A 24,840-nucleotide genomic window follows, 5' to 3' on the forward strand; every position below is an offset into this window, starting at 1 on the left:
ATTTTTAAGTTCTGCCAATTCACCTTTTATTTCTGCCTTTAGAGACTCTATGTTGCCATGAATTGATTTCTCCATTCTAGCCATTGTCTTCACAATTGCTAGCCTGAATTCCATCTCCAACATCTTGGTTATATCTGCATCCATTTGTAAATCTGCGCATAAGTCATAATCTCTGAGTCTTTTCTGTTTTGGGGGCTCCTCCTCCTAGTCATTCTGTTGATGGGTGTTTGAGGGAATGTATAGAGTCCAAATTATTGACCAGAACCCAAGCAAGAGGCACCTGTTTTCTTGGGACCTTAGGGTTGCTGGCCTCTTGTTTTCTCAGCCTGTCTTCTGCGAGAGGGGCCTGCCACGCTGTTACTCAGGCAACCCTGTTTGGGCGGAGTTGCCCTGCACCCCTGTGGCGGGGGATGGGCTCAGCGGGAATCAGTCTCTGGGGTTTTTGTTCTCTGGCGCCTTTCCCTGGCGGCTTTCCACGTCTCTTCCGCGAGTCAGAGCAGAAGAGACCGTTTCCAACCCTCTGCCTCAGAGCAGAGAGACCTCAGTCTGTTCTTCAGTGAGCTCTCCAGGCCACACCGTCTCCGTTTCTGTCCGTGCTGCTATAAACTGCAGCGTCCTGTGTTGTGCGCCCCTCCGCAGCGCTCCCAGTCCCGCCTCCAGGTCGGGCACGTCTCTGCCCTTTGTGCTTCTAAAACTGCCAGCTGCTCCCAATTCGTCGCGTCGCGCGTGACTCCGCTGCTTGGGGTTTCCACCCCCGGGGGTTGCAGTTCACCAGCACGACCCCGGCGCACCGGGTTTCCGTCTCGGAGGCTGCAGTTCCCGTGCGCGCGACCCTGCCGGTCTGGTTTTCCACCCCGGGGGCTGCCCTAAAGTTCTTTCCCGACACTACTGGTCTGCAAGTCTGTGCCCCGTCCGCAGCGCAAGGCTGTCACTCACCGGCGGTGTAGGATCCCCACGTCCAGGCACCCTCCCGCCGCCATTTATCCTCTGATATCTGCCCACAGGATCACGGCTCTCCGCTTCGTACCTCAAAACCAACTGCCTGCGATATTCTGTTTGTAGAGATCCAGATCCTCTTACATCTCAGGCTGGTTTCGTGGGTGCTCAGAGTGGTCTGGTAGATATCCAGCTCAATTCCGGGGACCAGTTGAAATAGGGTTCCCTACTCCTCTGCCATCTTTCCCCCCTCCCCCATTTTCTCTATTCTTAAAAAACAAAAAACTGTCTTTTGTCTTTAAATGCTCCCCTCCCTGGAGCTGGAGCATGCCTCAGTACTAGAGACCATTAAGCCATTGTTGGATATTAGTGCCTTCCAGGAAGTTCCCCAGGAACACTTACTGGGGGTCATCAGGGAATAGGACTTGTTTACTGGACTTGTTTGCCCAGTCTGAGAATGCAGTGAGTGAACGTGAAATACGTAATAAGGCAGGAGCCATGAGATCCCACATCAGGGAGTTGCGTGTGTTCTGCGCCTTAGCTCCCAAGAAGACGTTTCAGAATTTGTGCTTGTTAATATTTTCTGCTCTCACACCCCCAAGGGTTCTGACCCATTCCCACTGGCAGCCAAAGGAATCAGTGGTTTCCACAGGGGACTTGCCCCTCTGGGAACCACCAGAATCTCATTGGGTGGAGGAGCCTCAGTGAAGCTGGATAATTCTGATACGCCCATTAAAGTGCACACCTCCACTCCTGATAACCACCACCGAGATCCACTTTACACACCCATGGCTACACTCGGGGGCTGAAGAGTCTGCAGAAGACATTAGGAAAGGCTACCCCACAGCTAGCAATTAAGATGGCAGAGGGAAGACCCTCTCCTCAATAGCTCGGTCCTCCTCACAGGCATTCAGTTTGGGACTGTGTGTTTCTAATCTAATGCCACTAGTTTAGCAAAAGCTTAGTTCCCTTAGAAGGATTAGTGATTTCACCAAGGCCCTCTTTTTTTTTCCTCCATCAAAAAACCCCTGCCAATTCAGAAACTATAACACGCTCAGAAGAGAGTCATTGTTGCTTTCTACAGTCCATACTCACATTGGTGCTGCTCCCGAGGTAGAAGAGAAGGTTATCAGGTTCACTTGTCTTAACACTTAGCCTTAAGGTGTTATAGTTAGCAGAAGAAATCCGAGGCTGGTAGGCCCGGATACAATCTCTGTCTGCAGACACGGCAACTTTAATCTGTGAAAGGAAAGAGAAAGTGTCCTAATCACTCAGTGACACACGTTGGCAGCACGCCAGGAGGTCAAAAGTACTGTTCCGGAACCAATTTTCACTGGTAGGCAGGTTTCCTCTCCTGAGGATGCATAATGCTTTGTGTTTCATAACATGAGATCAGGCGGTGATGAAAATTATTTTATTTGGTGAACTACTTAAATACGAAAAAGTCAGTCTTGAAGTTTTAAGAGTATTTTACATAGGAAACGGTCTCGCTCATGTGAGACTTAATTCCTTAAGACCAGGAGCTTATCCAGATCACCCTGGAATCTTTACATCTGACACAGGAAGGATATTTGATGATCATGTGTCAAATACCTGAAGGGATAATCTATTTATACATCCAGGAAATATTTATAGAGCAACTTTTGCACTTACTACACGTTTCTCTAAGTAGTTGCATATATTTCTTACATTAGCTTTAAAGATTATACGTTTGTATTAATCAGAGCATTTAGAAACGTCTGTGGGGCTTACGTTTATTTGGTGACTTTCACTGAAACCAAACTCATGGCAACTGACAGCCATTTTCCAATATTGAGGCCACTCGGGGGAGGGGGAGTGGAGGGCTCCAGAACTGCTTTTTCTTAGCTAGCAGGGTTCAGGCAGATGAACATGAGACCAGAGGTCACATCTGTCCTCTATAAATCCCCAGCAGCGTGTCAACGGCATATTCTCTTGAAAGTATTATTTCCCTGAAATGCCTCCCCTTTAGAGCACGACCAATGCCATGCGCTATGGATGGTCGTAAACATTTTCTCAAGCTTGTACTTTTCCAGCTGGCAACTGTTTGATGCATTTAGTGACCTGGATTTGTGAGCATTTGTGTATCCAGACTCCTGGACGATGCGCACACATTCTGAAGAACACTTGGATTACTGACACTGGGTTGGTAAAATGCTGGCAATAATGCCGTACTCGGCCAAGGAGACTTAGATGTAAACACTTAGACCACGAGCTCTACAGCAGCTGAGCTAATAGTTGTGGACTGATGAGTCTAGGCTACAATTATAAATCTCCATAAAGACATGAGACCTCTTCGCTAACATTCGGAAACAGGTTGAATGAAGCAAAAAACAAAGAAAATGAGACTACTTAAGTATACTTAAATATACTGTCCGGGGCAGGAGAGAAGGTATTTTCTAGACAAAGCATAGGCACCATAAATAAAAGTCGTAAGTGGCTACACACACACACACACACACAAAGTAAATATACTTAACACAGATTTAAATGTACTGTAGACAAGGCTGTGAGAAATGCGGGAGATAAGAGCTGACTCAGTAGAGGTCCAGGGGCCGGCATGACAGTCCCCTCTATAGGAGCCCCCTGAGACCGGGAGTTACCGAGAGCCCCGCTGTGGGAGGGCCGAGCTCCCGAGCGCCACAGGAGCCCACACTCACAGAAGCTGCTTGCTTGCGGGCCTGGCTGATAAGCAGTTTGATTTCTGATAGGTTTCTGTTCAGGTTCTCTTCTAATATCTTCAGAGGCTTCAACCGATCAAATAAAAGGCTGGCTTGTGTTTCTGCATCTTTCACTCTTCTTCCAGCTAGCAGAGCTACCAAGTATCAGGTGGCAAGAAAGATGGCAGCAGGGAGGAAACAAGAGAAGTGAATTATTTATTATTACCAATGCACTGAATAAAATATAATATCCTAATGATCAGATCCTTGAAATTTTGGTAAGTACAGTTGACCCTTGAACAACTCAGGGGTGGGGGTGCTCAACCCCCATGCAGTCGCAATGCTGCATGTAACTTCTGACTCCCCCAAAACTTCACTAGGAATAGCCTACTGTTGGCTGGAAGCCTTACCAACAACGTAAATAGTCAATTAACACGGTTTGTAAGTGACATGCATTATATACTCTATTCTTACAATGAAGAAAGCTAGAAAAAAGAAAATGTTATTAAGAAAATCATAAAGAAAATATATTTTCTGTATTATATTTATCGAAAAAAATCTGTATAGTGGACCTGTGCCGTCAAAACCGATGTTGTTCAAGGGTCAACTGTATATGAAGAATGCGCCAGCAGCATGCCCTACCCAAGGCCCTTCTCTTGTTTTATAAATGCAAATCTCGACATCAGTGCATTTTTATTCCTTAGGGATGCTGTTTGTCAACAAGACCCCATGGTATACCAGGTCAGTTGAAAATCTCACAACGCAGACTTTCCCACTGGGAAGGGAGACCGGGACGTACCGGTCATTGAGGAGTCCTGTAGAAGTCTGTTAGTTTCTCGTAAGGTGGCGTTAACCCTGGACAGGTCAGTGGATGTATTCAGCAGCTTCTGGCTCAATCCCACGACATTCTTTAGAGTGCTTGCTGCACTCTGATTTGCAGATGTGGCCAGCTCTTTGACTTTGGTTCCTCTGTCTCTGGCACCTGAAATAAATTTAAATGCAAGCATGCACCCCTGTGATCATATATGGGGAAACCATAAACCACAATAAATGTAACTCCTCATGGAAACATGTACAGTATTTCTTATGGGCTGCTGAGCACAAAATGGGGCTTTTGGCTTTTAATGGCAGTAGTAAGACTGCATGTCCTATGCCTTACTGCTCCCTCTTAGGGACAAATGAAATAGTTTTGGTAACAATCCTCTGTATTGAAATTTCAATACTTAGTGAGATCAACTGCTAATCGCCATGTTCTCAGGGTCTTAGATGTTAATAAGCTAAACTTCTTTATTTGGTCTCCCTTCTATCACTCCCTTCTCATATTCATTAAATACCTTATTCAAATCAGTCCATGTGTGGATAAGAAGGTTGGGGAATTTAAATTTGTAGGTAGGATGGGCATGTTGTAGGCTAGAGGAAGTGGTATTTGCCCACAATGTCAGCTGACTGCTAGACAGAACAGAATAAAGACTAAATGGTCACTATGGATAAAGTGGAATTCAGTTATTTTAGAAAATCTGGGTGATGCTTTTTTTTTTTTAAAGGCACTACTATTCATGTTTAAAATATCCAATCACAAACAGGACAAAAACAAACGCTAGAAGAAGCTGGATAAAGAGTCTACAGGTTTCTTTTTACTCTTGCAGCAACTTTTCTGCAAGTTTGAAATTACTTCCAAATAAAAAGGTGTTTTGTTTGTTTGTTTGTTTTTTGGAGGGTAGGTTGTGGGGGGAGGAGTAGAGAGAATCTTAAGCAGGCTCCATGCCCAGTATGGAGCCCGACATGGGGCTCGATCTCAAAATCCTGAGATCATGACCTGAGCCAAAATCAAGAGTCAGATGCTTAACTGACTGAGCCACGCAGGCGCCCCTGAAAAGGTACTTTTAAGTATTTAACCAACATATATCATGTGTCCTTAAAAAAAAAAGAAAGAAAAGAAACTTCCAGGTCAGAAAATGTGCCCATGATTTAAGGTTAGAAGTTAGTCCAAAGTGCCCCAAGCCCAGCTCCCCTACAGTGGTTTCCATGTTCACCAGTGAATCCACAGAAAGAACTCTGGAGTTGTTAGGGCATCTTGTAAGGCTTATTAAGAAAAGAAGAGAAGGTCGAGGGGATGTAAATGATGCAGTGCAGCTGGACTCATTTGTATTATACTTTAAAATAGTTATCCTATTTCAGATTGTAATGAATAGTACATTTCCAACCCATCAATATTAAAGTGATTTCTGAACTTATTTTAGAATGCTTTATATTGCCTCATGAAGGAAGATCACCAAGCAAGAGTTCTTTAATTGTCCCCATTTATAATATACTAGCATTTTCCCTTAAGACGGGAACATTCAGCTTCTTGCTGACATCTTCGAATGAAGGGTTGTGTCAAGGCATTTTAAAAGAAAGTAATTCATGGGGTAGCATCAAGTCTCCCAAGGTTCTGCCTTTCAGAATAGGATTCTAGCATTCCAATGCAGGTGTTCTGGAGTTACTTAAAAAATAGTTATCTTCACGTCCAAATCATACTCCTCTGCGAGTAAAAACTCTATCCATCTTGGTCTCGATTTTGAGCAAGGGCTATTAATCAGACTCGCAGCAGGACTTCCTTCCGCTCCTGTGTAATGGCTTTACAATGAGCAAACATTAATTAAATCAAGAACCCCCTTTCCACTTACCTCCAGGAATTGTTCTGAGTATTAAGAGTGATTCATTGGTCCGCCTAGTAACTGTATCAGCATTCCCTTGAAATCTCTTTGCTGTATTTTTCAATTCACTCAGTTTCAATGTGATACCTATTTAAAGGGGGGGAAAATTGTCCTCTTTGAGGATAACCTACTCAAAAGTTGCTTAGGCAACAGGTTCCTTCATCACTCTGACCCATCTACAGAATCAACAGCTTTCTACAGACACCCCCCCCAATACTGAAATTTTTCCAACAAGACTTAGCACCACTCATTATAGAAATGAAGAGTGTTTTTAGCTTGCTTGATCATTTTTTCTATTTCACTTGTTGCCCTTCTCCCAAATATTTCTTCTTGAATCACATGTCCAATTTAATTTAGAGCTCAGGTGAACACTTGTGTTTAAATCCCTCAGTCTTAATCATTCACTAACTTCCTGCCTATACCTAAATCTTGTCCACCCCTCTTCTCTGGGTTGTAAAACCCCAAAGGTTGTCCTACCCAGGAATCTTCCCCCGTGCCCAGCCCCGCTTCCCCAGCCAGGGCCCCTCCCCTCCCCCATCCTCTCATGGCAGGACACGCGCTCAACTCAGCCTCCTTCAAGTCTGATCAAAGCTGTGGGATCAGAGCTTTTACTTTTAATATTTCTGTTCATAATACACACATCTCACTGCTGGACACACGGTTAAAAAATGAATTATGGATAAAATATCTGATGAACACGACGGTTTTAAAATTTTAATTGCCAGAAAGTTCACTATTTGGTGGCCTCTGACACACCTTTCGCCGTGTAAGCTGAAACCACAGCCCATCAACACCGAGCTAGAATTTGTGTTTCATCTGCTTTACGATCAAGTGTGAGGGACTTTCTATTCCATAAGATGATGACATAAAATTTAAATTGTGTCACTCACAGAGAACAAAAACTATGCACACATCTGGGCCCTTGGCTCAAACAGCTATGGGAGGATCCAGTACAGGCATGGAAGTGTTCTTAGAGGGTTGTGAGCTTGGTTTATAGCCCTGTCTACTCCTACAGGAAGGGACTTGATATTTTTGATTAGAATATATTAAGGTGAAAAGTGTATGTTTTTCTCACACCACAGATTCCTGCTGCCATTTTGTGTTGTGTTTACTGGACAGCCCTTACACATGTGAAATCATTGCTTACTGAACCCTTCAGGAAGAACTCACTGCATTGGGATTTCTTGAAAAACTGATAAATCTATTATGATTTAAGTCAATAATGATTTAATGAGAAGTTACCATGAGTCTAACATTATATTAGCCCTGTTTGGCAACATTGGCAAAAGAAATGCATCACATATAATACAACTCTTCAAGAAACTGTGAAACAGTGTGATATGAATAGGGGAGCATGTGAAACCAAAGAGAACTTGACACACACTGCGAAACACTGACAGCCCATGAGCTAACACCGTGTGTGGAGGATTCAGGTACCAAAGAAGGCTCAATGAGTCTTTGGAAGATTAGAGGTGCCCGCATATTAAGAGAGGTCACTAAAATAAAAATTTAAAAATAAAAATTTAAATATGATGTTTCTATGACAGGAAATTGGAATGTCATTGTGACAAAGAAGGGTTCATGTTCAGATTCCCCCAGGAAAGGAGAATGTTCCAGCAGTATGCTCAGAGAGTCTTATTCACTCTGCTTATCAATACAGTCCAAGCTAGAAACTTACCTTGATGCTTTCTGCTCAGGCTGTTGCCTTCTTTTAGAAATCTGGAACTGCGCTGGAGAGCCACTTTCCCATTAGAAACAAGGGATTCTGAGAACTGGAAAACAGGACACTTTAAACATGACAATGGCGGGGAGATGGGGGGAGCAGGTGTGGGAGGAGGGGCAGGTGGACTCCTGCTGAAGATGGGGACAGCAATTCTATCAGAATAGTCTCTGGTCTAGTTCCAAACATGGGAGTCCACTAGGTAATGGGTAGGGACAATTTAAATTGTCCTAATTCATGGCTGAGGAGAAAGAACACAAACCATTTTTAAATATATAAAGACAAAACCCAGACATTAAGTGAAGATTTCTCTAAAGAGAAGATGTCTCAAGTAGATATCAAGAAGCATTATCCTTTCATTATAAGAAACTGTGAGATTTTCCTCATTACCACATCACCAGTCCCTAGTCTTCGTAAAGAAGTATTTATGACCTTAAGGGGGGCCAGGGGGGCTCAGTGGGTTCAGTGGCTGACTTTGGCTCAGGTCATGATCGCAGGTCAAGCCCTGCGTTAGGGGTCTCCCTTTCCCTCTGCTCCTCACCCGGCTCATGCTCTCTAATAAATAAATAAAATCTTAAAAAAAAAAGAAAGTGTCTGTGACCCTAAGAAATTAAAACTTGTATCACATGATGACAGAGCCAAACAGCTCTCGCCAGACGAGAATATTGACAAGCATGAATTTAAGCCACTGAGTCTTTGCTCAGCACCTTCTGGAACAACCTCCCACAGTGCCTAGAAAAGGAAGGCACACACTGTGGCCCCCGGGGCAGCTCTCACCAGACTCACCGTAGTCACTGTCTCGAGAGCATCTTTTGCCACTTTCTCTGATTCTTCAATCAGGCTCCGAATGTTGGAATGGACGTGGGCTGCGCTGGTGGCATTCGGGGACACGTGTCTAACGCTGCCGAGGCCACTGTGTAAGCAGCATGTTTACAGATGTTGGCACAAATTAAATGGAACTTGCTCACTATTCCTGAAAGCTTCCCGGTTTCTCACCCTTAGAAAAGTTCAAGGAGTAACAACACAGGGATTCCGTCATCTTGGAAAGCAGTAGCTACAGTCACGAGAACACTCAGAAGTGCTGTTTAATTAACACCCGAAGAAGGGGCTACTGCTGTTTCCTATGGTTTTAACCGTCCATCAGTTTCCACCAGCTGCCCTTAACATTCTTTCATTTCTTTCAGACCCCCCACATATGTCTGGGGTACCACTGCACGTCTGCCTGGGCTGTAATCTCTCCTGCTGCGCACTTGCTAATTTTCAAAAAGCTTCCTTAAGCTTATATAAGGATGCCGAATCTTGTTCTTCAAAACGTATATACCAATTTGATGAAATTCACTAAAGGTTTGGGAGGAAGATCAGATAATATTTGAATCATCTGAACTTCAACTCTTACAAGTGGGCAAATCACTTATGAACTTGCCAACTGGTAATGGTGCAATTTCATCCAGCTCACTCTATCTTGAAAATGAAATCTGACAATTGACATATCTTTGCCTGTTGAGTAACTCACTTCATTTTCTCCCCAAGGTTATCGAGTTGAGTGATTCCCAAACCAGGCACCAGCAGTTACTACTTGATTGGCAAAATTTGGTGATTTATAGATAAAAGATAATAATGTTATTTAAGTTTGTGTAGCATACCACATTGCTCTTACTATTCATACTAGGTAATATGGGTTTTGTCTTAGCTATGTATGTAGGCAGAATATATTTTTTTTCTCTTTTGGGAAATAATGAAAGCTGATGAAAAGAGAGAAGCTGAGTATCTAATTCCATTTTCTATTACGGATTCCTATAGCATGTGTAGGTGGTAATGCTCCATGCAACACATAATTTATGCAACATTCTATCCTATATCGTTTTTAATTGCTTTCCTTGTGTGAGCTAATCTTTTATGGCAGCATTCCTCAAATTGGAAAGATATTTATTTTTCCCTCCCAACACAGAGCAGCACACGGATACCCAGTGAGTCCAGACTTTTTCTGCCTATAATTGTAACAAGTTTTTAAGAAATAAATTTACCAATTAACTCACAATATTGTGTGAATCTCTGATAAGGCCGAAATACTAGTTCCTTCATTTGCTGTACATCAGATAACATGGGGATCTTTAAAAATGTGACAAAGCCCGGGTCACAATCTTTGAGCGGGAGGAGGACAAGGCGACAAGAGCAGTATTTTTGAAGTTCCCCAGTTTATTCCAAAGTGCAGACAAGTTTGAGAACCACTGTCCTCAAGTCATGCTTCTCATTTAGAAGCGCTTTGTCACAAGTTGAGGACATATTTAACAAATGCTAAAAACATATGTTAAGGTAACTATAAGACAATAGTAGACCTTCAGGAAGTAGAAAATAAAGGGGATGGCGTCTTCCAGCTGGGGCAACTACAACCTCCGTCCACGCATAAAGCCAGCCAAATCATAAGCTCCAGAAGGACAAGATTTGTAAAGAAATCAATGTCTTCATTCTGTCCAACCTAACAAAGCCCCGAGCACTTAGTAGTTACTTAACAAGGCCTTAATGTCTTGATATCATAATATTTGTTTTCCTCCTATCCAGTTCAGTGTGCATTTTCCCCATCATATGCGGAAGGATAACTACATTACCAGACATGGGAGAAAATCCTCCTTCCCCCATGAATAAAATAGGAGTCTTCGTTTGTAGACAAAAGAAGAGTGACTCAACACTGTGATCAAAGTGACCATTCTTACTCTCTTTGCTCCACAGATCACCCACCCTGGGATTCCTGCAAGTTCTGCTCTCACCTGTCCAGAGCACCTGCTAGTCTCTGGAGCTCAGCTGCATGGTCCTCTGCTCTGTACACAAGGTCAAGTGCTTTTCTTTTGGACATCTGCATGACCAGATCATCTACGTGGTGCCTGATTTTGGCAGTCCATAGAAGCAGCTCATCCCGGTGACGCTCTAACTGCTATGTGGAGAAATTCAGATTGTGAGTATATATGCACCTACTGAACAGTGTACCTGTGTACATGTGTATAAGGCGTGTGAAGACGCTCGGAGCTGTAACTTACTGCCAGAGCATCCCGCTCCTCCGCTGCACGGGTACGGACAGCCTCTAGCAATCTTCTCCCTCTGGCAATTAGCGTCGAGGTCAAGTTTTGCTCTTCTTGAACACGTAGCTGCTTTTCCTGGGACAAAAAGAATCACCTTTGAGGATGCTTCAAAAAAAGCGAGCCAGTTTCTGAACGTTAGTACCTGACACTATGTGCTGCAGTTAGAACTTGGGGCTCATCTTAAAAGAAGCTAAAAATGGTATTATTGACATAGGGGAGCTGGGCTCCCAGCCCTGAGAAGGAAGCAGACCATCCTTCTGAAGACTCACGCGGAATTCTTGCAGGTTGGCCTGGGCAGTGTGCACCAGGCGGTCGCTCTCCCAGGCCTTCACCTCAGCTTCCCTCGCGAGGTCGCCCGCTGTCTGCAGCTCACTGGTGTGTTTTGAGAGGAGGCTGCTTGCTGCTGCTTTTAAGACCTCCAACTCTCTCTGTGGCTTCTGGTAATTCTTCTGAATTTGTGACAATAAAGCTTCAGCAGCCCTGTTAAATATAGATGGTGTAGGTAGTAAGTACTGAACAACAACGCTCCTGTGGTGAACAGACAGCGAAAGACTGCATTTCCCTCCCTTGTGTCTTCTTGCCATCATGAGTGGCACATCGTTACCTCTTAAAGGGAGTAATTTTTCTAAGACCACTATAGGCATGGTCTATTTACACTTTGTCCTTCACAAGCAATCTTTATTCACAAACTTCCTAACATATTTTAGTAAAGGAATTAAAAGAAATCATTTCTGTGGGTCGGGATGCAGAAAATTGGGACCACAGTCTGTGGATGATAACTGCCATCTTGCTTTTCAGTACAGCAAGAAATGGAAGAGGCCATTCAGTGATTTGCTTCATTTGCTATGAAGTTATAAATGTATTTAGAGGACATAAAGGTTTTTCTGCAGCTAGTTAAAAAATAGATTTTATAAAAACTGAAAATTCAAATGCCAGAAAGATCCAATTTGTACCACTGGAAAGAGCAAGCTTTAGGAAATCAAAAGATATGTTTTCCTATTCTTTTGCAAATATGCTATCAAATTGCTTGTTTAAATCAATTTTGAATTTAAAGTTACACAGAATAATACAATTTTCACACTATAAACCTTCACAGGGGTTGAATACATCCAATTAACTTCCTGCTTCAATTTGTCAGGAAAACTTTGAAATTTCATGGAAAATGCCTTGTAAGTCACCCTCAGATTCCACAGACATCATAACGCTGGCCTAAGACAGAAAACATTTTCCAAAGGTACATACTTAAACACTGACATCGTTGGAACATCACCAGGAATTATTTAAACATTCTTACAACTTCTCATAATTAGGATACAGGCAACAAGAACTAGAAGTACATGGGAAACACACAAGTAAATCCAATATATTTCTGATGTCTGACCATGGATCCCTTCATACCATTAAACAAGGAATCTGAGAAATTTTTTTTTTTTTCAAAGATTTTATTTATTTGACAGAGACATAGCGAGAGAGGAAACACAAGCAGGGGGAGTGGGAGAGGGAGAAGCAGGCTGCCCGCTGAGCAGGGAGCCCGATGTGGGACTCGATCCCAGGACCCTGGGATCATGACCTGAGCCGAAGGCAGACACCTAACGACTGAGCCACCCAGGTGCCCCGAATCTGAGAAATTTTAAAACAGAGGTCAACTTTTCATCTATGAAGTGGCTTTACCACCTAACCTGTGATCACAGGCAATGACAGAATCATCAATGACTTAATGAAGATTAAAAACAAAAAACCTCAGCAGCACCTGGGGACCTCAGACCACACGGGGCTCGATCCCAGGACCCTGAGATCATGACCTGAGCCGAAGACAGACGCTTAACTGAGTCCCCCAGGCGCCCAGGACACATTTCTTTAATGAGGCAGCTTTGGATAGGTCTGAGGAACCCCAGCGTGGAAAACAGCTGGGAGACACAGGCACGGATGGTGAAGTAAAGTGTGCTGTCAGTGGTACGGTGTGCAGCAGGGAAGCAGCAAGCCGGATTCTGCCCTCTTTTGCCAGCCGTGGCTGGTGTCTGCAAGTGGCCCCACTGTTCCCTAGCCAATAACGGTGGCTCGCTGCCTCGACCATTTGTGCAAGCAAGGTGGTTTATGCTGAACACCTGCCTTCCTTCGCGGAGTCTGGAATTTGGTCTGTGCTAGGTGGAGGGTGCATATGGGGCTAGCCACCAATAAACACCTTGGATGCTGAACTTCTAATGGCCTTCCCTGGGCAGAAACATTACACATGCGGTGCTGCATTTTCCTTGCTGGGGGCAGAGTGTGATGTGACCCCCTCATGAGGGCGAGAGAGCTTAGGGAATGCTGCACGGATTCTTCCAGGCTCTGCTGTGTCTTCTTCCCTGTGTATCCAGCTGTGCATCCTTAATACATCACCTAAGAAATCTTGGCCAGGAGTCCTGAAGGTCCTAGGGAAACTCTGAATGCGGGCATGGTCTTGGGGACACCAATACAAGCATGATAAGCAATTGCAAGGTGTGATAAATATTCTCACCTATAAGAATGCCATACTTCAGGGTAAATGACCAGTTTTCTAAGAGTTATAATAAAGCAGATACATAATTCCTAAAATAATCTGTGAAATTTGAAATAGCATAAATACACAGGGATTATCTATGAAAAATAGGAAGAAGAGGCCAGAGAACACATTTTAAACTCTTAAATTTTTTTTTTACAAATAATATAATCAATTTAATATATTTAGTACATTCAGATTTTTAAGGCTTTTCTTTAAAATTTGGACAATATAGGGGTGCCTGGGTGGCTCAGTTGGTTAAGCGACTGCCTTCGGCTCAGGTCATGATCCTGGAGTCCCGGGATCGAGTCCCACATCGGGCTCCCTGCTCGGCGGGGGGTCTGCTTCCCCCTCTGCCCTCTTCCCTCTCGTGCTCTCTGTCTCTCATTCTCTCTCTCAAATAAATAAATAAAATCTTTAAAAAAAAATAAAATTTGGACAATATAATAATTCTTTAGGATAAAAAAAGCCATATTATATATTCAAAGAAAAAATTTCCCAAGCTTCTCTAATTAATTAATAAAGGACATGTTAACTTAGGAACTTATAACAAAGTGAACAATGATTAAATTTAAATGTTTTTATTCACATGTATGGTAAATACTGTCCCCTAATAAAAAAAACCAATGACATTGTCTTTCAATCTGTCAAACTCACTAAAAAATTCATGTGTTTCTTTTCTATATCATGTGTTGACATGGTATAGGATGCAGGATGTAAAAATCAATTTAATAGACCTTAAATAATTTCACACATATGCAGAATCTTGGATAAATGGGTAAAATTATAGATGAACTCTTAAATTTTTAAAAAATAAAAGGTATCTTTAGTAACGATTTCACTCAAAAGTTAAAGAGAGAGGTCAGCAATCTTCCGGATAACTTTATTCCAAATAGAAACAAAAGAGCTATACCAGAGAAAGGGTGGTGGAGGGCTTAGCAGGTGAGGCAGATCAGGGGTGTGGAGGGAATAGGATGGGAGAGGGGCCACCCTGCCTTCTCCCCTTCTTTGCAAATACTACTTAGAAAATGAACTCCTCCCAATTGGGCTATGAGCTCCAAGTGGGCAGGAAGGCTCTGTTCTCCTTTGTGTCCCCAACTCCTAGCACAGTGCCTGTCACCTGGGGATTTCAATCTATCTGATGAATGAACGAACGAACGAACCAACTGACTGTGGAGGGGTAATGGTGGGAGAAGACATCCCCACAAATGATTCCCAGGAATCTCCAGGGGATCTTCATCTTTAATAAGCTCCTGCATCTTTAATAAGACTCTGATGCACAGCCAAGGGAAGGAACAATGAAAGGACACACCATGCATGGCGGGGGTTGGGGGATGGTGTCAGGAAACAGTGGGACCAGCCAGGGAGCCTGGGCAAGCTGGAGAGGGATGGAGCTGGAATCAAATACACGACATTTATATGTAATCCTGGAGGCAGCGGGGAGCTAAGGATGGTTGGGAAGCAGAGCATTGCAGTGCTGAGCCTGAAGAATGGTGGGTTCCTGGTAAGACCTGCATGGAAGTGTGAGCCCCTTTCCCTCCACTGCCTACTTCTGCCATGCATTTCAGGGGAAGGGAGGATGCACATGAGTGGTCAGGGTCAGGGGAACATGGTCATAATGTAGCAGAGGTGTCTGATCTGGCCACTAAAACTCTACCCACCCGTCTTTTCCAGACTGGGTCTCAAGTGGTTCTTCCTTCTGTGTTGGGTTGGAATCAGGGTTTAGAGTGACACAGATTTAAGTGTGTGGTCTGGTCTCATCCTGGAGGCTTAACATCGGGCAAGGTACTTAGAGTCTCTGGGCCTGTTTCCCCAGCTAGCTCCTCCCCAACCTCACAAAGCAGCTGAGCAGATTATGTGACAAGATGAGAGAAGTGAACCCTGTGCCCTCCCCAGCCCAGAGCAAGTGCTTCCAGATGGCGGCCCTCTTCCTCATTTCCTGGGACCTTGCCCTCCTCTCATCTCCCCTTGGGGGCATTTATTATTAGTTCTGGGCCCTCACCAATGTTCTAGTGACTATTTTACTAGTTCTCTCTCCAAATGCCATCTGCCACTTGTTTTTCACCTAACAAATCAACAACAATGTCAAAAATCATATTCAATGTTGAAGAAAGACATAAGCTCAACTTTGCAGTGTGTTGCCGGTGGAAGCGTAATGGAATTGTTTTTTAAATCTTTAGAAAATAATTTGGAAACGCAAGTCAGGAGTCTTCAAAATGCAAATTCCATGATTTCACTTCTTATTATCTACCCTAATAAGATAATAGTGTAAAATAGAGGAGAATATTTTTGTCTAAGATGTCCATCACAACATTATTTAAAACAGCAAAATATATTAATATAGGTTAAATATCACACTGCAGGGAATATGGCGCTATGATGCATATTGTGTAACTGTTTAAACCCTACTGAAGATATTTATCAGAACCCGGAAGAAAGACAGCTTGTGCTACATTACATCAAGTAATAACAGTGAAAATACTAAGAAAAAAAAGCTTGAAAGGATATACAAGCTCCCCGTGAGCATGTCTCACAATTCTCTGATCTGTCACTCCACATGGTGGTTTTCCATGAGAGTTTGAGCAACCGAGCTAAATCATTTCGGCATAATGTCAATCTGTCTTAGAGCTTACAGCCCAGGGAACAGCCACTAAGCTGTATTTTCTTCCATGAGAATTTACGGCATTATACTTGATCTTCAATAAATATAGCATTGTGAGGTTCTTTTGTTTGTGCTAGGTGGAAATATTGTTCCGGAGGCACAGGGAAAAACCAAGCCTATGACACAAAGAGAGATATTGGCACTGATTCTACTTTTCTCTGTTGAGAGTGGATGGCTCCCATTGTTTCATTTCTTTGACAATTGTGCCCCTCTCTTTATGACATTCTGCCCCCGTGAGAGTGTTCTTTCCTTCCCCTCCTTGCATACATCTCCCTCCCCTCAGCATTCAAGCTCCTACCTCTAATTGACTGTGTCATGAATGGTATTTAGAAACTTACTTGAGTTCCAGTATGGCATTTTGGTGCAACTGCATGAAATGGCTCTTCTGTATGATTTCCAGCAAAGATGTAATATTCTTTTGCATATTCTGAAGAGTAGAACTGGGTAGCTGGAAGTCTTCATCCAAGGTCTGATTTAGAGTTGCTGCTTTTTCAATAATTTCTATGGAGACAAGTCATCAATCATTTAACAGGTCTCTCAAAAGTGGACAGCACTAAAATGAAAAAACTTAGAAACTTCTTCACTGAGGCCGGCTTCATTCACCCAAATGGGTTGAACCTCAGGCCAGCCCATATATCCCAATGTGCCCTGGTTGTCCCTTATCAAAATACTCATGGACTTGAGGTTACTGGTTGATTTAATGTTGGTCTGCCCCAGTGTCCATAAACTCGTAAGGGCTGGGGTTGCCATGTTTACCTCAGCATTTCCTGCACCTGGCACAAACATCTGCACATAGAAGCACTTGGTAAATATTTACCGCATGAATGAACCACCAATACTCAATACTACTCTTTTTAATAAACACATTATTTGTTCTAATAATTTCCTTACCTCTGGCTCTATAAAGTCTGATTTGTATTGGATTTTGTACCTTTTATATCCTTCAACTAATCCAACAAGAAAATCAAGGATATGTTTCTGGTAGCCAGAAAACTGAAAATGGCACTCTAACAGCCAAATCAGGTGAGACATCCCAGTACTCTAATATTGCGGGTATCCGTTGGGACCACACTGAAGCCCCAAATCCTGTCAGCATCTATTCTGGGCAAAGGGGTGGGTGTTGAGAGTTTAGCTCAGCTACACTCCATGGTGTTGCTGCCTTGGTATCCATTTGTTTGGCCAAGCAGCCTGCAGTGACCTTAAACGGACAGTAGTCCCTCATGCAAGCCTGTGCCTAGACAGCCCCGGCAGGGTCACGAGCAAATGTCAGTTCTTGTTATGACCTCCCCAACAGCACTTGTGACCAACAGCCTCCCCTACCACCCCCAGGGCCTTCTACTTATTAGCCTCTTCGGTAAGACCTCCGTGGGGCTTACCCAATCCCCTCTGTTTTGGTTTGAGTGACCAACCTAGACTTAGCCTGGGACCCCAAAAGACTCCACCAAAGAACCTTGATAAAGGCATGTGCCCAGGTCCTATCTCTCCCTTTCATTGCCTGCCCCCTGCCTTGACCTCTCCTGTATGGCCCCTCAAGACATGGCAGGTACTTCCTCCTGGACCTGTGAGTAATAAACTTCTGTATTTCATTTTCTCTTGTGGTCTGTTGTGGGAGTTTGGCTCACCATCCAGCACCCTGTGCTCCACTTAGTAAGTGTTAATTTGACAAATTCATAACAGATGGGGAGGTACGATGTCTACTTGATCCTTAGGAACTAAATATAAGGCATTAGAAAGAAAATTAAAAAGCATCCTTTTTTTTTTTTAAAGAAAAAACTCTCAATGAAAGACTATGATCCAGACAATTCAGGATCCCCAACTGTGGATATTCCAGGCCTTTGGCTCTGGGAAGCCTAGTGCGTGCAAGTCACACACATATGTTTAATAAAGTGAATGGAGCATTTCCTACCAAATAGGCACAAGCTAGACACTGACCCCAAACCAGACACTGAGCACACTACCTTGGATATTTATCTGCAGCCTCTCAGTAAATGTCATGAGGTCTTGACTCTTGTTGAGGATTCTTTCAGTTGCCCTGGTTACATTTTGGCTACTTGTTAACACTCTGGCGAGCTGACAGAAAATAAAGGTCCCAAGTTAGTTTGACTTGGACTAATATGCAAGCTTTGGTGTTCCAGTCTCTTTTAAGCAACAAAATACATCCCAGAGTCTGGAGTAAAGCTGTACACCGCCTCATGTAAGCCAAGGTGAATATTTCAGGGTGGAAACTGACTAAGGGGCTAATGAAATAATTTACTACTCACTCTATGTGAGAAAAGATGGTATTTTTATTTTAAAGAGCTAATTGGCTATCAAACCACAAACTCCCACCATGTCCATTGTGAAGACCTTATATTCATTTTAGGACCCAAGGAAACAGAATATGGAAATACAATCTTGCTAATTTGTATTGACCATGAGAATTTAGTTGAGGAGTTAAGAACACAGAGTCAGGGAGGGGGCTCCTGGGTGGCTCAGTTGTTAAGCGTCTGCTCAGGTCATAATCCTGGGGTCCTGGGATCAAGCCCCGCATCGGGCTCCCTGCTCAGCGGGAAGCCTGCTTCTCCTTCTCCCACTCCCCCTGCTTGTGTTCCCTCTCTCACTGTGTCTCTCTCTGTCAAATAAATAAATAAAATCTTAAAATAAGAACACAGAGTCAGGCAAACTGAGCCTGACTGGCTGGAGACCTAGCAGCGGCCAAGCCTCACTGATAACATGGAGTAATGTCAACCCTCCTGAGGCTTTACGAGGCTAACATGCCAGCAGCCCAAGGGTAGAGACTTAGCTGTCCTCTGCTGTTATTTTCATTAGGAATGTTTTAATTTGTAAAAGGAAAGGTTGTTTGTAATTTTCAGGAGCATAAAGTAACTAGTCTGGTTCTAAAAGTGTTTTCTAGTCCAAATCCAAAGAGAATCTTCTTTAATGGCTAGAGAGAATTATTTTAATCAGCTTATCATTTCCTACCAAACGTTCTCTCACTGGGGTACTTAAAGCCACATTTAAACCCTTCAACTCTTCCCAAATCATCCTTAATTCTAAATTAAGAGGAGCCAACCTAATACTTTAGGGTGCGTGTGTGTGTGTGTATGTATTGAGAGACAAAGACTAGATATATATATATATGAATATACATATACTATCATATACATATCTATATACACACACAGGTGTAAGTGTGCGAACACACACACATGAAATTCAAAAGTGAAAATTATAAATTTGACAATAGGCTTCCCTCACCATCTGCGAATGAGATTCTTTTTTGGGTGGCTAAAAACCATTCATCTGGCCTGGGCTGAACAGAATAAATAATTCTCTGCTGACATCCAAACAGGCTCACTTGACATTCAAACTGCACAAATCAGCAGCACGCGACCCAGGGCCTGAGTGTTGCTCAGAGACCACACACCCGCCCGCCCGCCCCTCGGTTCACAGGAGGAAATGAGAGGCTGATGGCTCAGCGACTGCCAATTCTTCCCTCGGCAGAGGTGACAGCAGAAATTAAGTCAGGAGTCTCTTTCCACTAAAGCACAGAAACTGGCAGGGTTAAAACCAATTTGATGACAAAGTACCTGGAGCACTGCTCCTGGGAGGAAGAGGCTGCCCTGATTTAATAGAACCTTCCAGACCACCCTAATGCAATTGCTTTCAAGGGCTGGGTGGGAAGCAGGCCCTCTACGTGAAGAATTTACCTCCCCTAGCAGATTGTCTGTTTGTTCTGCAACACCTTCAAGCTGATCTTTTGCCAGTTTCTTCTGTGGATTTTCTTTTAATAAAGCTTCCTAAAAAGAACAAAGTAAACAAATTACAGTGCTTCAAAATAAATTTGCTGGCTCCTGACTAAATCACTTTTGTTGTTGTTCACAGAAATTCTTCTTTCCTTGAAATTGCATTAAGAAATAAAATGAATCACATTTACTTAAGTGTTGATTAGAGTAACATGCCTCTGTACTGCCATTTTTTGCATTACATTTCCTATATAGATATGAACTCCAAGTCTGGTGTGTTATGCAGAATCAAATATTGTCGCAGTTCTGGGGTAAGTCTGATTTATTTCAGTATCAGAGTCATTTAAGTTTTCACTATAATTGCTAACATCTTAAAAATGCTGAAATACAAAAGTATTATATACAGAAAAGTCTTTATGATTCCTAACAATTCAGTGCTTAATTTATGCTAACACTCCTCTAATTTTTTACTTGTATGATTTTATTTAAGCCTTATAACAAGCCTGGGAAGAGGCTGTACTATCGTGAAGGGTCAGGGGAGTTAAGTAAGTTGCCCACGGAGGCTGTGTAGGTGGAAACAATGAATAGTTTAAGAGTTCACCTGCATACTTTACATAAACATAAAAAGTTGCTTAAAAAATTGACAAAGTCGGGGCGCCTGGGTAGCTCAGTCGGTTGGGTGTCTGACTCTTGATTTTGGCTCAGGTCATCATCTCGAGGTCGTGAGATTGAGCCCCACATTGGGCTCTGTGCTGGGTGTGGAGCCCACTTAGGATTCTCTCTCTCTCTCTCTCCCTCTCCCTCTGCCTCTCCCCTGGCTCTTTCTCTCTCTCTTCCTCAAATAAATAAATCTTTTAAAAAATTGACAAAGTGGTTTAAATAAGAGCAAGTCATTCAAAAACAGTTAAAATTTAAATTAAGTATTTATCTTACTTGATAAATTTAAAATATAGTTATATTGCTAGGGTCCATACGACAAAATAGTATTGATTGATTGTGTCTATAGTGAGTGGAAATTTAAACTTTTTTTGAGAATTTTTTTGTCTTTCAAAAACATTTTTTTCCATTTGAGGAAAAATAATATAAAAAACATCTCTTAGAGTTCCCTAACCTTTCTTTATGGCCATTATTTCTATAGAGAAAGACCACTATAAACAGGAATGGATGGCTGGAGCAGCCAGATTCTCTCTCTCTCTCTCTCTCTCACACACACACACACACACACACACCCCTAAGGAAATGTTAAGTCTAAGAAAAGCTTTTATAGAGAAAAAAAAAAGGCATTCAGGAATGACTATCCTTTTTATTACTACATGACACAGTGAATTGATTATCTCAAATTCTCATGCAAAGTTTTAAGCAAAATTAAGAATCTCATTTTTTTTCCAATTAGAAGTAAAAATGCTTACAGAATACAAAATACTGAAATTTCTTAACTTCCCACCCCTTTTTTGGACCCAGGTCCTTTTTGACTAAACATAAAACTATGATTTAACCCCCAGAGATTTTTAGATAGACTTCTAGGGAAGAGAAATTTTGTGGCTTACAAATCCAGTTAAGAATAATACATTTACAGAAAACAATTGATCTTCAGCATATTCCAGCATTAAAGAAGATACCATCCATGTTTTTTTTTCTTCCTCTGTATTTGTATTAAGACAGCTGCTTTCAAATATCCACAGAGGGGTGAGTGGACTCTGTCTTATCCCAAAAGGCAGAAGGGCGGTTGGGGAGAAATTGATATGGAGACATCTATGGAACAACACTTGAACAATTAGAGTGGTCCCATAGGAGAACAGGTTAGCGTGGGGATGGTGAAGTCCCCAGTCACACTGCAGAGAAGCCTAGATGCCAGGAATGAGGCTTCCACACTTGTGAGAGGACAGACAGAATGACAGAACACTGTCCTCACCAACTCTCTTACTTGGGGACACAGGTTTCTACCAATCTCTGTATTCCCAGTACCTACCCGGAGAGATTTCGTTGTATTTTCCAGGGTTGACAAAATTCCATACGGAATAGGGATAACACCGGTGAGGTTCACAGAGAGGATGGTGTCACCAACATCCCCTAAGTCATTCAGCAGCACACCTACACACTCATCATCACAAGCTAGAAGAAAAAGCAAGCTGAAGTCAGTGCAAGGTGGTGTGCACAGTTTTGCATGGATTTGCACAAGCCATTTTGCAAGAATAACATCCACGAGCAGAGTACAGGACAAGGCTTGCACAAACCACATCCAGTCTCATTCCCCCACCACCTGTGTGCCGGGAGGTAAGCGGCAAGTACTGAACCTCAAATCACAGTCCCACAGAAAGAATCTGGGTCCCACAGAAAGAAACAACTGATGCCCAGCACGGATCCCAGGCCTGGTGCGTGTTTTCTTCTACTGCTCTGACCTTCACAGTGCATTTGCTCTGGATCTTTGACTGGGACCAACAGCAATGAATTCCAAATGCATTTCCTTTCAGAGCCTGGTCTGTCCTTTCCTCAGAGAGTTTGCAGACACATCTACTTAATCCTGCTGGTGCCATAGCAGGAACACAATGGAGAGAGAGAAAGCTCTTTAAACACTGAGAGGAGGAGAATACCCACAAACACAATCGCTTTCCAGGAGAATGTGCCTCGGTTTGCATTCCTCGCATCGGAGCCCCGTGGCACCCGGCCTGCAGATGCACTGCCCGGACCTGTGGTCACAGTCCCCGTGCACAGAGCCATGCGGGCTGCAGTCACACCTCTGGCAGGTGCCACCCGGCACTCGAGGGTTCCCGTGATAGCCTGAGGAGCACCTACAGAGAGGAAGATGCACAGGTGTGCACTGTAGTATCAACACCAGCCAACAGATACACCAGCTCCCCGCCAAGGACAGCGACCCTTTCTGCCAAATGAAATACAAGGAACAAGGGCCCATTGACCTCATTCTACATTTTATGTAGATACTGGCTCGGAAGAGTAATAAGATCCCATATCAGTCACGCACATCCAAACTGATACGTCTCCCAAATCACGTCAGTAAATATGTCCTGTCCGTCGGAATGCGACGGACTTGCCTAGCGACTTCCGCGGGGCGCCCCCTAGCGTACCTTTCGCAGTACTGTCCTTCGTAGCCCAGAACGCAGGCGTCACAGCGGAAATCGGCATCGCCTTCCAAGACGCAAGTGGGGCTGAAACTAGAAGAGAAAAAAACGTGTTTTGAATTCTCAGATCTACAGCTTCAAATCTTCCTTATGCGACTTATTCTTTACTCTTAGGATACACGATACTGCTCTGAAAGTGAAGGGATTACACCAGACAACATTTTCAGGGCTGAAAATCTAGTGGGTGCAAAAAGAAGGAAAACAAACACGTGATCAACACAAGCACGTGCATCTCTCATATCCAAAAGATACTCACTGCACACCCGTCCAGTGACAACCGTGTGCGCGCGGAGGGGAAGAATGGACACATTGCAACGAATCAGTACCATCCCACACCGGACAATGAATTAGTCACCAAACAAGCAAGCTTTCCAGGAGGAAAGGGTCTTGTTCTGTGACGGCAGGGCATTATCACCTGGCTCATGACATGGAGGAGCCATGTGATACGCCATTAGAAGCAAAATGACAGAGCCACTCAAAATGTAATAATCCTCTCAGATCCCCTCACTCAGAGATTCAGCTTTTGTCTCCTTCCTCTCCACAACCTCTCCCTCCGCATTTTAAATTATCAAGGAGCCTTGCGCCATCTAGAGGCTCAGATGGGTACCTGCAAGCCGCTGAGAAAAACCGCGGGGGGGGTGTCTGGTGTTTTGACTTGTGCTGAGTTTCCAGAATGACAGACAGGGTTCTCTATCAGCCCCACTTCAGTTCGGGCTTTTTCTTCCTCTTTAAAAACTAAAGGGGCAGGCTTAGTGGAAGCACGAGATATGTAGAAAGTAAAGCACGTCTGCTATGGGCTCGCAGATGCAGAGTTCACACAGAGGTTTCTGACCCTCACAGTCGCTTCCTAACGTGTAAAATTTATTAGTGTGCACTCTGGGGTTGGTTAGAACTTTTTGATTGAAGTAAAATATTCAAACAGTACACAAATGTGCAAAGTAGGAGGTGGAATATCCTTTCAAACATGTCTCTGGGCTCATATAGCCATGGAACTATGGATATGGATACACGTGGAGATAAGAATTTTCACCAAAATAGCATATTTTCTCCAATTCTGCACATACAGATATACCTTATTCTTGTCTCAGTGTTTGTACAATCTTTCACTGTAGGTGTGCACCACGATATATATCAATCAATTCCCTGTACATAGGTATTTCGGTTTCCCTTGCAATTGCTGGTGAGAATAAGCAATGCCAAAATATATCCATCTTTACACACAAATGCAAATATTTCTATAACTTAGATGACAGGAATAGAATTGAGTCAAAATTTATAATACATATTTAACACAAAAAGGTAATAGTAGTGACTATAAATTTTAGGAGGCTTGATAGTTTAGAAGGAAGTTAACAGTGCCTCCCATTTAGCACTCACCATCAAGCATCACTTACTTGGAGACAATAAAAGATTCAAGCAATGATTACAAAGAAAACTTCATTTTAGTATACCAAAAGTTGGTATTTTATCTGTACACGTTCAATGCCTTGTCAAACCATCTCGGCGATAATGAAATGTTACTTATGAATTACAAGTTCATTTAAACCAAAGAGGACTCACAGATATTCCAATTTCCACATAAAATCTCCGCTTCTTTTTTTGTGTTGAGATAATTCTATCTGAGCATCACAAGTTCAAGGCAGAGCCTGGCCCTGATGTCATCACTATGGAGCATTTCTGCACCTCATCAGTCA

The 24,840-nt window shown here is 43.1% G+C and overlaps 1 protein-coding gene across 7 annotated transcripts in view; it reads right to left on the reverse strand.

Moving 5' to 3' along the window:
- LAMA1 (laminin subunit alpha 1) overlaps nt 1-24,840 on the reverse strand; it is a 160,460-nt gene that overhangs the window by 28,922 nt on the left and 106,698 nt on the right. For 5 of the 7 annotated variants that reach the window (XR_014139702.1, XR_014139701.1, XM_081801584.1 and 2 more), the window contains exons 31-45: nt 23,093-23,179; nt 22,605-22,798; nt 21,979-22,121; nt 19,974-20,063; nt 18,243-18,354; nt 16,623-16,785; nt 11,374-11,584; nt 11,063-11,179; nt 10,796-10,959; nt 8,808-8,943; nt 7,989-8,082; nt 6,281-6,397; nt 4,414-4,596; nt 3,615-3,769; nt 2,032-2,175 (exon numbers count right to left, since the gene is read on the reverse strand). Coding sequence is in view for 5 of the 7 variants with exons in the window: in XM_081801584.1 (XP_081657710.1) it covers nt 2,032-2,175; nt 3,615-3,769; nt 4,414-4,596; nt 6,281-6,397; nt 7,989-8,082; nt 8,808-8,943; nt 10,796-10,959; nt 11,063-11,179; nt 11,374-11,584; nt 16,623-16,785; nt 18,243-18,354; nt 19,974-20,063; nt 21,979-22,121; nt 22,605-22,798; nt 23,093-23,179 (2,110 nt within the window). In the remaining 2 variants the exon portion in view is untranslated. The remainder of the gene's footprint in view (nt 1-2,031; nt 2,176-3,614; nt 3,770-4,413; nt 4,597-6,280; nt 6,398-7,988; nt 8,083-8,807; nt 8,944-10,795; nt 10,960-11,062; nt 11,180-11,373; nt 11,585-16,622; nt 16,786-18,242; nt 18,355-19,973; nt 20,064-21,978; nt 22,122-22,604; nt 22,799-23,092; nt 23,180-24,840) is intronic. The other 2 variants (XM_081801582.1, XM_081801583.1) reach the window with 2 other exon arrangements.

This window comes from Leptonychotes weddellii, chromosome 13 (assembly GCF_054177405.1).
Source record: "Leptonychotes weddellii isolate Sample4059 chromosome 13, ASM5417740v2, whole genome shotgun sequence".
Classification (NCBI taxonomy): domain Eukaryota; kingdom Metazoa; phylum Chordata; class Mammalia; order Carnivora; family Phocidae; genus Leptonychotes; species Leptonychotes weddellii.